General features: G+C 42.7%; 1 protein-coding gene and 1 long non-coding RNA gene across 3 annotated transcripts in view; one reads left to right on the forward strand and one right to left on the reverse strand.

Annotated features, from left to right (window-relative positions):
- The window catches only part of LOC126755350 (uncharacterized), a 40,729-nt gene extending 30,273 nt beyond the window's left edge, over positions 1-10,456 (reverse strand). For both annotated transcript variants that reach the window (XR_007666480.1, XR_007666479.1), the window contains exon 1: positions 10,377-10,456. This is a non-coding gene — a long non-coding RNA (uncharacterized LOC126755350). The remainder of the gene's footprint in view (positions 1-10,376) is intronic.
- LOC126755330 (uncharacterized) lies at positions 8,805-11,975 on the forward strand. The gene is made up of 5 exons (XM_050467824.1): positions 8,805-8,987; positions 10,246-10,453; positions 10,519-10,705; positions 10,768-10,884; positions 10,958-11,975. The coding sequence occupies exons 1-5, from the start codon at positions 8,847-8,849 to the stop codon at positions 11,895-11,897; spliced, it is 1,593 nt and encodes a 530-aa protein (XP_050323781.1). The 5' UTR covers positions 8,805-8,846; the 3' UTR covers positions 11,898-11,975.
- The last annotated feature ends 1,034 nt before the right edge of the window (positions 11,976-13,009 follow it).

Consider the following 13,009-nt stretch of genomic DNA (forward strand, 5'->3'; position numbering starts at 1 on the left):
TATTCGTCCAGCGCAGATATTACAAGATAGTGTGAAAATGAATGAAATCGGTTGAAAACCCCGCCCACTCCCCATATATCTGTACTGTACTACTGAAAGCGCGGTAAATCAATAATTAAATGCGTCAGAAACGTAAAAATATGCCGCCAGGATGGTATGACAAAGCTTTATAGGAGCCGTGGTAAAAAGTGGACGATGGGCGTGTTACCGACCCCTCTTTGGTGCAATCCCATTTCTCGGGACCAGACTGACCGATTTCGACAATTTGGTACGAAGCATTATTTTCATATTCTTATTTCACGTTGTGAAAATGAGCCAAATCTGACAATAACCACGCCTACTTCCCACATAGGAAAATTTTAAATTCCATTTGATTCCTTGCTATCCAGTGCACAAATAAAGAAACAACTAATATAACGGAATAAAACTTTGCACGAATAATGTCTTTAGTGTATTCCACCTTATAACTAAAAATTGTTTAAAACCAACAGAAACTGTTCAAGCCCCTAGGTACCGAATATTTGGACCCCATTGCCTTGTTGAATTTTGATCGAAAATATCAGGCAATGTCTTTGATATGTAATTGAAATTCAGGGATAGTACTTCTCTGACAATGGCATGTCTGTTTGTCAAAAATGGGCTGAATCGGATTAATACTTCCGTTAGCCAATATATACCTTATGTAAAGATAATCGAACTTCCGGGTGACTTGTACCACATATATCGGCGAATATGTGAGTTATCTCAATGAAAATAAGCTTGCTAGCTTCACTCAGGAGCTTCTGGCCGGTTTAGAGGGGCAGGTTGGTGAGGACGGTGGGGACGAGGACCTGACTCTCATCGAGCCAATTTTGTGACCTCCAGCGCCGGCATAAAAGTTGTACCACGAGACGACAGCCTCGGCAATCATCGCGAGGAGGTTTAGCTCGGATAACTTGGGTATCCTTCTGATCCAGAAACCGTGGGGGAGAGGTAAGAGGCCTCAAATCGAGAAATAAAAAGGTGATTTGGGATCTCTCTAGCTCTTGAGCAGGTGAAGGGCAAGGAAGGTTCTGACTTCGTCCTTAAGGAAAGACTGCCGTAGCACCCCTTCATCGATTCTCGGATCGATTATCGCAGGAAAAACAAGCTCCCACTCACACTAGGATGTGATGCCAACGTGCAACACACGGAAGGGGGCTGCAAAACGAGGAGTGAGTCTCTTCTTGAATTTACATTCATAACCAGTACTCGAAGAAAGGCCCTTGACATAACCTTAAGCAACGAAAACATGAGAGCTGAAGGTAAAAATCAGGGACCGACCTCCGATTCGTATTCCTAGAAGTAGGAACTGGGATGTCTTTAAAGAAATTCCAGGGCAAAGTATAAGGCAGAGTGAGATCGGCAGACAGCGTAGACACCGTAGCAGGACTAGAGATCAGGCTGCTTATCCACTAAAGGTGATCACCACTTTCGGTACTTAGGCAATTAGTGCGCTGGCTGTTCAATAAAGCCAAAAAATCCTTACGGAGACAAAACCTTCAAAGACGGTCGAGAGATTCTTGAAAACCTGCCTCATTCTAGACAACCTTCGACCTTTCAACTGATGAAAATATTAAAAAGTGAAGGATTGGTTGAAAATCGTAGAAGTATCAATCAAGTAGACGATGGCAAGAGAGCTCGACGTCTCTCGCGAGTCCGTTTGAATGATCTTGGCGGATATTTTGTATATGAAACGCGTTCTTGCTGGACTCGTCTCGATTAAGCTGAATGTTTTTCAAAAACAGTACAATAAACACTCATGGAGAGCATTGTAAGTGCCGATGAGACATGGGTTTATAAGTTTGGCATGCAAACAAGTTAACAATCATCGGAAAGGAACCCGTTTTCAGTCGAAGGAATAGATAAAACCAAATTCGGAAAGACCTGAAGGTCATCCCAAAATGTGTTTTTAAAAAGTCTTTCGAGGACTGGAAAAATCGCTGGCATCTGGTGGGGATCACTTTGAAGGCGACAAAATAAATATTCATGAAAAATTAAATATCTTGCGTTTTATTTACAATTTCCAGGTACTTTTTTGTTACAATTTATTTGAATTTTTTTGATGCACATTTAGAGATAGAAATCTTTGCAAATAACGGTATTTTCAAAAAGAGCGCAACAAAATTTAATTCACAAAAACTGTATGAGAAAGCAAAGAATTTCGTTATTCCTGTGAAAGTACATTCGATGCCATTATGTTGGAACTCGATTTCTTATACATGATCGTCACTGGCACGCTTGCAATAATCCAGACGCTAAACTCGATTTTCGACGATTTTCAAGCATAAATCGGCCGATACTGCTGCAATTTCACGTACGATATTCGTACGAAGTTCATCAATCGTCGCTGGCTTGTTGACATAGCTCATAGACTTGACGTAGCCCCACAAGAAATAGTCTAACGGCGGCAAATCGCATGACCGAGGTGGAAAATTGACTGGGCTATTTCGTGAGATAATACGTTCACCAAATTTGGTTTTCAATATATCGATTGGGATATTCGCTGTGTGGCTTATGGCGCCGCCCTGTTAGAATCACATATTGTCCAAGTCCATATCATCTAATTCGGGCCAAAAATATTCGGCTATCATTGAGCGGTGACGATTCCAATTCACAGTAACATGCCGGTCTTGATCATCACGGAAGAAGTATGGCCTTACTATGGGTCTTCCTCACTTAATCCGCTAGCGGCTCGACACTACGGGCACTTCTTTGTCCCCCTGACACGGGAACATGTGGTACTGTGCCTGTTGATTCAAAGTTTTCCACTAGACGCTCAGTTGATGATCTGACAGGACGGTTATGACGACCATAAATCGCTCTTAAAGTAGGTAGGTTATGTTAGATGGCTGATCAAAGATCACACGTAGACTAATAATGCAGTCCTTTGTGATGCCATTGAAAAAAGAACTACCGTGTTCGGACTTACAGATTGGCGAATCCCTTTGTAGCCAATACATAGTTACACTGACGCTTAACTTCAACACCCGCCAGTTCGGTGGGATGTCCAAAGGTATGCGCCCCCAAGTGTCAAAGTCTTGACCTACCAAACGCGGGACAGTCAAGCAGGAAGTGCTGGCTTGTTTTTACCGCATCCTCTTCCAAACAGCTTCTACAGTCAGCATCCGGTAAGATACCCATTCTTACCGCAAGTAAGCCAATAGGACAGTGGCCTGTTAAGAGTCCCACTAATAATGAGAGGTTAGCCTTACTGATGGCTAAGAGATCATTAGATCTCCTGCGATCTATCCTGGGCCAGAAGGCTTTTGCAACCGCACAAGTACCGATGATGGCCCAGCGTTGGATTAGCATCCGCGTGGCCCAGCTATCTAGTAGTAGAACACAAGAAGATACAGGAGCACCGATGCGCTCCCATTCTACCGATAATGATTCTAGGGTGCCTTTCCTTGCTAACTCATCAGCTTTGCAATTACCTGCAATTCCGCTGTGGCCCGGCACTCATACCAGTCTAATCTTAAAAATTCTAGCTGCTAGAGATAGCGACGTTAGACATTCTTCGACCAACTCTGAAGGCACTGTAAATGAGTTCAAGGCTAGTATTGCCGCTCTACTATCTGAGTGAATGGTCACTTCCCTGGATGGACTCCGTAGCAGCAAATCTGCAGCTACCTTGATGGCTGCGACCTCAGCCTGAAATACACTACAATAGTCGGGAAGTCTGAAACAGGAGTTGATAGAGAGTTCCCGACAGTAGACCCCTCCACCAACCTTTCCCCCAAGCTTTGACCCATCCGTGAGAAGCTCGATGTCCCTCTCCTCCAACGGCTTCTTCCCACCCATACCTCCCTCGTCGGTATATGGGCAGAGAAGGAGCCGTCAGAGTTCGGTACGGCGACTCCATGATCCAAATGATTCGGTATGCAGTCAAAGTTTGTGAGGATATCCGAATGTCCAGATACGCGTTCGTTTAAAAATCCAGATTCTCTGAGTCTAATAGCCACCTTCGCGGCTATGCACCTTCCGGCAATGTCCACCGGCGTTAAGTTCAAAATTGCATTAAGTGCCATGGTTAGGGTGGATCTTAATGCACCACATATGCTAATTAGCGCAGCCCGTTGAACGCTTTCGAGTTTCTTGGCCAGTGTGGTCTTCCCTAAAGCCCTCCCCCACATGATGACACCATAGAACAAGATGGGCTTGACTATGGTGTCATAGAGCCAGAGGACCACTTTCGGTGAGAGGCCCCACCTTTTTCCAATAGCTCCTCTACAGCAGTATAAGGCAATAGATGCCTTTTTTGCTCTCTCCTCGATATTCGGCTTCCAAGAAAGCTTCTTATTCAGGATGAGCCCTAAATATTTCACTGTATCCGCCGGTTGCAGGCGAATACCTCCCATCTGCGGCAACGGTGCCACCAGAATTTTATATTTTCGGCTGAATAAAACCATTTCTGTTTTGTTTGGATTAATGGCGAGTCCACTACCGACCGCCCATTTTGTTACAACGCTGAGATATCCCTGCATCAACTCGTACACGGTGCTAAGGAACTTCCTTTGACCATAAGTGCTACATCGTCTGCATAGGCAATCACCCGACAGCCGCGATCCTCTAGTTTTTTTAGCAATTCGTCAACGACTACGATCCATAGAAGAGGAGAGAGAACCCACCCTGTGGTGTTCCCCTACTCACAATTCGCCTCGCACGCGCGCTGCCCCATTCTGTTTCGGTAGTAAATTTTAACAATTTTGACTCGTTGTTTGATCATATATCTTTCCATGATGAAATGGCAAACAGTACTAAAGAGCCTCTTCGAATGGCAGACGCCTTGTCGTGCTGCAGGGGCTTAAGTCGCAAGGCACACTCGGCTTCTCCCAACCTGCATGTGTGCGGGCCGCCTTGGGAAGTAACGGTGGCCTTACCGCGTCAAGGGGCTGTGGCGCGGCAGACTCTTGTGTTCCTCAGGAAAGGAATAGACCAGTTGGGATGATGGTCGTAAGAACCAGTATAAGCAACTCAACAAAAACGATAACAACAACAACAGCCACAGAAACAAAACAATGGGATTCGTTGTCAGGGGTACGCCGATGACATTGTCATAATGGAGCGAGGCAAATTCGAGAACACTCTCTGCGACATAGTTCAAAGGGGCTTAAGTCTAGCAAAGGGATAGTGTAACACGGTAGGTCTAAGATCGTAAGGCCTATTGTCAATTATGGAGCGGTTGCTTGGGCATCTAAGGCACCGCAGTCTTCGATAGGCCTTCAACTATCGAAGCTGCAACGGCTCCCCTGTGTCTGTCGCTTCAGCGGCAATGCGCACCTGCCCATTGCAGCACTTGAAGTCATGCTGGAGCTCACACCGCTGCATTTACTGATTAAACAGGAAGCGAAACATAAGTCTTTGTTATAAGTAAGTGCGCAGAACTCAATCTCCACTGCAACTATCGTAACCTGCGTACCGCTATTCTTAGCGACAGTCAAGCGACACTAAAAACGATCTCAGCATTTTAGGTTAGATCGCTTCTAGTGGAGTGGTGTATAGGAAGGCTCAACCGCCTATCAGTGAGCAACGAGCATACCTAATCTGAGTGCTGGGGCATAAAGGGGTAGCCGACAATGAGCTAGCCGACGAACTAACCCGCTATGCGGCAGCGTTCAAGATGATGGAGCCAGAACCATGCATCGCAGTGGGGTCATACACTCTTAAGGAGCTGCTCCGCACGGAGGAAAAAGTGGAGAGAGCAGCACTGGCAGCAGGCAGCAGGAATGCACCTTGCCAAGTTGCTTCTAGGAGGGTACAACCTCGCAAGGTTTAAGCAATTAATCAATTTCCCTCGAGATAAATTCCGCCTCCTTGTCGCGCTCTATACAGGGCACTGCAAGCTCAGGAAGCACTTGTCCAACATAGACATAGTCTCTTGCCCAAATTGCTGGTTCTGCAACATGGAACGGGAAACCCCAGGACACCTGATTCTGGCTTGCCGAGTAATTTGCAGAAGCAGGCTAAAGGCCCTAGGTTCCATCTACATTGGCAAGGATCACATCACCTCAGTCGTGCCCATCAGGCTCCTGGAATTGTTAAGGATGGTAAATCTTGGTGACCATATGTATGTGATATAGGTGAGGCCACAATAGACCGTAGGTCGCAGTGCAATACCTAAATCTTTACTCTATCTCTAATTCTCTTTTGAAAAAACTGTTATTAGGTATATGAGGGTTCGAGCCATTATTGAAACGATGTTATATATTTTTATTTTCATATTTTATTACCAGACTGACTGTGAAACTTGTTGATTCTAGCATATTCATAGTGAGTTATCGCAATTTGAGTATAACTTAAATATAATTCTTATATATGGTTATAATACGATCTCTATTTTCATATGGTATTAATAAAACTCATAAAAGACATGTTCTCAGAAAATTTGTTTGTTTAAGCGTTAGTTGTTTGTAAGAGAAGTATGAGCCCGCAGATTATACCTCTTAGGAAGTGGGTACGTGGGAAGCTCTGTTCCAATTGCAGCTTAGTTATAGCATTATATCCATCATTAATAGAAAAATAGTATTGTATCGATAAGTCAATCCAATACCAAGAGCATGAGAGATAAGGAACGAGATACGATTGTTGCTCTCTACGGATAGGCAGTCACCCGGGTTTCAATTCTTCTCGTCATCCTGATAGCTTTGATATACATAACGCTGTATCTGTCTTAACTTCTTCTTCTTCTTCTTAATTGGCGTAGACACCGCTTACGCGATTATAGCCGAGTTAACAACAGCGCGCCAGTCGTTTCTTCTTTTCGCTGCGTGGCGCCAATTGGAAATTCCAAGCGAAGCCAGGTCCTTCTCCACTTGGTCCTTCCAACGGAGTGGAGGTCTTCCTCTTCCTCTGCTTCCCCCGGCGGGTACTGCTTCGAATACTTTCAGAGCTGGAGTGTCATCCATCCGGACAACATGACCTAGCCAGCGTAGCCGCTGTCTTTTAATTCGCTGAACTATGTCAATGTCGTCGTATATCTCGTACAGCTCATCGTTCCATCGAATGCGATATTCGCCGTGGCCAATGCGCAAAGGACCATAAATCTTTCGCAGAATTTTTCTCTCGAAAACTCGTAACGTCGACTCATCGGTTGCTGTCATCGCCCAAGCCTCTGCACCATATAGCAGGACGGGAATTATGAGGGACTTATAGAGTTTAGTTTTTGTTCGTCGAGAGAGGACTTTACTTTTCAATTGCCTACTCAGTCCGAAGTAGCACCTGTTGGCAAGAGCAATCCTGCGTTGGATTTCCAGGCTGACATTGTTCGTGGTGTTAATACTGGTTCCTAAGTAGACGAAATTATCTACAACTTCAAAGTTATGACTGTCAACAGTGACGTGAGAGCCAAGTCGCGAGTGCGACGACTGTTTGTTTGATGACAGGAGATATTTCGTTTTGCCCTCGTTCACTGCCAGACCCATTTTCTGTGCTTCCTTGTCCAGCCTGGAGAAAGCAGAACTAACGGCGCGGGTGTTGAGGCCGATGATATCAATATCGTCGGCATACGCCAGCAGCTGTACACTCTTATAGAAGATGGTACCTTCTCTGTTTAGTTCTGCAGCTCGAACTATTTTCTCCAGAAGCAGGTTGAAGAAGTCACACGATAGGGAGTCGCCTTGTCTGAAACCTCGTTTGGTATCGAACGGCTCGGAGAGGTCCTTCCCGATCCTGACGGAGCTTTTCGTGTTGCTCAGCGTCAACTTACACAGCCGTATTAGTTTTGCGGGGATACCAAATTCAGACATCGCGGCATAAAGGCAGCTCCTTTTCGTGCTGTCGAAAGCAGCTTTGAAATCGACAAAGAGGTGGTGTGTGTCGATTTTTCTTTCACGGGTCTTTTCCAAGACTTGGCGCATGGTGAATATCTGGTCGGTTGTTGATTTTCCAGATCTGAAGCCACACTGATAAGGTCCAATCAGTTTGTTGACGGTGGGCTTTAATCTTTCACACAATACGCTCGATAGAACCTTATATGCGATGTTCAGGAGGCTAATCCCACGGTAGTTGGCGCAGATTGTGGGGTCTCCTTTTTTATGGATTGGGCATAGCACACTTAAATTCCAATCGTTGGGCATGCTTTCGTCCGACCATATTTTACAAAGAAGCTGATGCATGCACCCTATTAGTTCTTCGCCGCCGTGTTTGAATAGCTCGGCCGGTAGTCCGTCGGCCCCTGCCGCTTTGTTGTTTTTGAGGCGGGCAATTGCTATTCGAACTTCTTCATGGTCGGGTAATGGAACGTCTTAACTGGGTTTTGATATTACAAACAACCCTTTGGTGAACAAAGCCCTCTGAGGCAAGAAAATTTAAAAGTGCCAATAAAACTTCGGCAAATATACTTACTATATTATAGTTATACTTCATAAATATAGGTAATCATATAGTTAGGTAAGAATCGCGTACATACATACTTTAATATTAGTGCTTATCAGCACAAATTTCTCTGGGCAAAAATCATATTACATACTAACAAAATATACGGAAGGTTTCGGCCGCCTTCTCACTTATATTGTGGGGCGCATTTTGATATTTTTATGAATTGAGACTAAATGGAGAGCGAAAAAGTGTACGTAGCATAGCAAAAACAGTTAGTTTGTCACTCATTTTGTGTTGCTAGATTTTGAAAAATTAAGCTTTATCTCATATCAGCAGTGGGTTGCAAGCCAGTGCTTAAATGCCTAGTAGTAACAAACCCAAAGCAAGGTATTAAGCTTCGTTAACATTTGTAGAGTATTTAAGGAAGTAACAAATTGTTTAGGATTTAGTTAATTTAATACCGTTTGTGCTTGCAATTGTTGGAGCAAGAAATTTGTCGTAGTTGAATTATGGGATCCTCAGAATGGTCTTACGATAGTAAGGAGCGCGTGTGGTCTGGTCCAAACTCACCGTTATTTCACGATTCCAATTGCTCTGTGGGACATATTATTTATAGAAATTTGAAGAATTATCCAAACAAAGTTTGTCAAGTGAGTGCAGTTCTCAAAATATTTTGGTGTGACAATATGTGCGAGTTTTTATGAACTGATCCCCCGGTTAATGAAAAGGATGAGCTCACGGTTTAATCAGCTCTACTTCACGAGGAAACAAATTGTCTTATTTCGCATTATATGATGTTCTGATTTCAAAACTTTACAGGGAAAGTTGGTGGTAATGACAACTTACCTACTTACGACCTATTTAGTCATCATCAAGTTTGCGTCCAATTTCATATTTGACCGCCTTTGGAGATCATATCAGTGTTTCGCAATTAAAGACAGTTGATTATATTGGAGGAGTGTAAATTGTTATGGGAATTTTAACGCCATTGGCTTACAAAAATTTTCTATCTATCAGCTGTATAAAAACGTTACCGCATTTAGAAATTAAGTTTGAAATATAAATATTTAGTAAAAAAAATAGGGAGGCATATCTATTATAATTATTGTAATAAGATTCTCACCAAGTAGCAGGACGTGAGGTTTTCAGAAGCTGATATACAGCTTCGTAACAGTTTTTTCCTCCAAACAGCTTCTGCAGATGGCGTCTGGTGTAATTCCCAGCCCCACTGTGTGGACGCCAATAGAGAAATGATCAGCTAAAACCCCCAAAACTAGGGAGAGGGTAGCCTTATTGAGGGCAAACAGATCACTAAATATCTGGCGATTTTATTATATATTACATCACCTTTACAGTTTCCTGCTATTTTGCTGTGATTAGGCACCCATACCAGTCTTATAACAAAGACACTCGATGCTATTGATAGCGAGGGTAGGTATTCTTTGACCAGCACTGAACGTACTGTTAATGAGTTCAAGGCTAGCATCGTAGCTCTGCTATCTGAGTGGATGATCACTTTTAGAGCAGGCTGCACTTCGGAGCAGTAAATCTACTGCCACCTTACTCCACCTATATCCCCCACAAGCCTTAACCCATCCGTGAGGAAACTCCTTCATCGGTATATAGGTAGAGAAGGAGCCGCCACAGTTCGGTTTAGTGCCGCAAAGTTTAACTTTACTCATCTACTATTCCCAGTAATTGTTATACAGTTCCTAGTTGTAAGAGCTTCGTATATTTCTTCGCTGTAATACCGCCACTTAGGTTATTTATAGCTGTCATATAGTCCCTTTTCGGTTGAAAGTTTCCAACGAATCAAGCATGAATGAAAAACGACAAAATTAATAACCTCGTACTAACTTCGGTTAAGACAGCATTACCGATTGATTGGTAATCCTTTTATTTCTTAAGGTGTCGGATATTGATGGCCGCGAAGTTACCAATCGTGAACTGTTAACCTGGTCTACACGTCTGGCGCTGCATTTTAAGAAACTGGGTCTACGACACGATGATATCATCGGCATTGTGGCAAAAAACAGCACCTATACAAGCTCAGTTGCGGTCGGCTGCTTTATGAACTGTACGCCCTTCCATGCCGTAAACTCGGGTTTGGATAAAGGTAATGGAATACCTTTACAATTTCATTAGAATAAGCATGTAGTTCTACATATGTATTAATTACAGATACAATCCGTCACGTCTTCCAAACCACCAAACCGAAAATAATATTTTGCGACGGCGAATGTTATGAGAAATTACATGAAGCCACTAGTTCCTTGAATCCATTATTCTATACGCTTACCGAACATATTGAGGGAGTTGGCACAGTTGAAGACTTGTTGAGTCCCGTACCAAATGAGAATCTTTATAAGTAAGTGCAGATTGAACCTTCAAGTTCACCTTAAGATTTGTCTGACTTATAACTCTTTACAGGCCTGAACCCTTCGTGTTGGGTAGTGAGCAGACAGTAGCAATACTTTGTTCATCCGGCACGACGGGTGTTCCCAAGTGTGTATGTGTGTCAAAGCATATATTGAACATTGATGAATTGTAAGTCCAAATCCTTAAGAAAACATTTTTCTATATACAGATGCATAATAACGTTACAACGTTATTTCTCTAGTTTCGCAACCAGCGAAGATGTCATCTTCGCGAACAGCAGTTTGGACTGGATATCTGGTGTTTTCTTCACCTTATTCTCTGCGACCAAGAGTTGTAAACGTGTAATTACCAATAAGCCCTACACACCCGAATATATGATTGCGTTGGTGAAGAAATACAAACTCACTTACGTATTTGGTGCACCACGTCATGTTTCTGCTTTGGTCGCTTGCCCAGAAGCCACCATAGATAACTTGCGCTCCGTTCGGTCTTTCTTGGTTGGGGGTGGCTCCATTAGTCAACCGACTTTGCAACAACTGAGAGGTTTACTTGAAAACGGCAAAGTAATTTTTAGTTATGGCTGTACCGAGGCGGGATTTATATCGTTGAATTCGGACGAAAAATATCACACCTCTGTAGGAAAATTAGTTTCTGGAATTAAGGCACGTATTGTTGACGATGAGGGTAAGAATTTGCCACCGAACGAAATCGGTGAGATTTTAGTGAATAAGGGACATATTTGGAGTGGATATTATGATAATCCAGTTGAGACGAAACGTGTTCAAGATTCGGATGGCTGGTTACATACAGGGGATCTCGGCTATTTCGATGATAATCATATGCTTTATATAGTCGATCGCAAAAAGGATATAATGAAATATGACGGTATGCAATATTGGCCAGGCGAAATAGAGCAGGTGATCAACGAATTGCCGGAGGTGGAGGATGTGTGTGTGGTTGGTGTGTATGACGAGAGGCATGGAGATGCGGCCGGTGCAATAGTGGTGCTTCGTCAAGGTGCCGAACTTACGATAAAGCAAGTAAGGGATCATGTCAGAAAACGCTTACCAGTAGATTATAAGCAACTGCATGCTGGAGTAATTTTCATCGATCGCCTGCCGCAAAATGCCAATGGAAAGACACTAAAACGGGAGGCGAGAGTTTTGTTTGAAGTAAAGTGAAATTATGAGGAGGTTAAGGGATATTCCTGCATACAGTTACGGACAATAAAATAGACACAAAGGTGTTGCTTTAATATTTTTGAAATTTTTCATTTATGTAGTAACTTTTCTGCATAATAACAAAGGCAGTAATATGTACTTTTTAAAAAGAGGAAAATATAGCATTGTCGAGTTTTACAGTCAACTGTAATTTAAAAAGTGTAAATAGCGTGGTTAGTGACGAAATAATAGAATCAATAGCGAAATGGTTTCATAAATGAAAAATATTGAATTTAAAACGCGTAAAAAGTAGTTGTATTAACTTAATTAGATCTGTGGAATGAATTTTTATTTAAAAAACTGGGTCGAGCAAAACATTGTTCAGAGGAGGAAAGATTGTGCGTCCACAATTTGCAAGGAATGGGTCACGCATAAAGGCAAATTGCAAACTTATCAAATATGCCTCAAATATTTGTGTTTGATGCTTTAAAATTTCCGAAAAATGATTGAAAAATAGGCCAATTCCAAAAAAAATTACTGCGGAAGTCGATCGAAATATTGTCGATGCGCGATCCGTTTAAGGCCTCTGCAGCCAATGAATAAGAATTATGTGCAAAAATTTGTTCAGGAGCAGTAAAAAGATAACTTGTGGAGAAAAATTGCTTTTGCAACTTGGTTCCGAAAGGTGACAATGCTGAGAAAACGGCATAGATGCAATCGTATTCAGTTTGGAAAACGGCACATTAATTTGGACTTAGCTTAAAATTAAGAAAAAATGGTTCGACATTTTATGGTCTCAACGCAAAATTAATATGATAGGAAGTGATAGTTGCGTGTGAGTCCGACGTCCAAAAAACAATGAAATGTGCGTCCGCTACATGGCTAGGTCCTTCAAATCCCGCGGGGGCAATATAATGGATTAGGATTGCTTCCCAATTTGTAATGCAGGACCTACTTTTTTGATACAAGAAAACAATGACCCCCATATATACGTTAAAGTTTTAGATAAGGTCATACTTCCATATGCTGAATACAATTCGCCTTGCATTTTGGTAATTCCGACAAGAGAGCGATCCAAAACATACTTCGGGTCTTTCAAAAAATGGTTTTCAGATTATGATGCTAGCGTTATG

The sequence above is a fragment of the Bactrocera neohumeralis genome, chromosome 4 (assembly GCF_024586455.1).
Source record: "Bactrocera neohumeralis isolate Rockhampton chromosome 4, APGP_CSIRO_Bneo_wtdbg2-racon-allhic-juicebox.fasta_v2, whole genome shotgun sequence".
Taxonomy (NCBI): Eukaryota; Metazoa; Arthropoda; class Insecta; order Diptera; family Tephritidae; genus Bactrocera; species Bactrocera neohumeralis.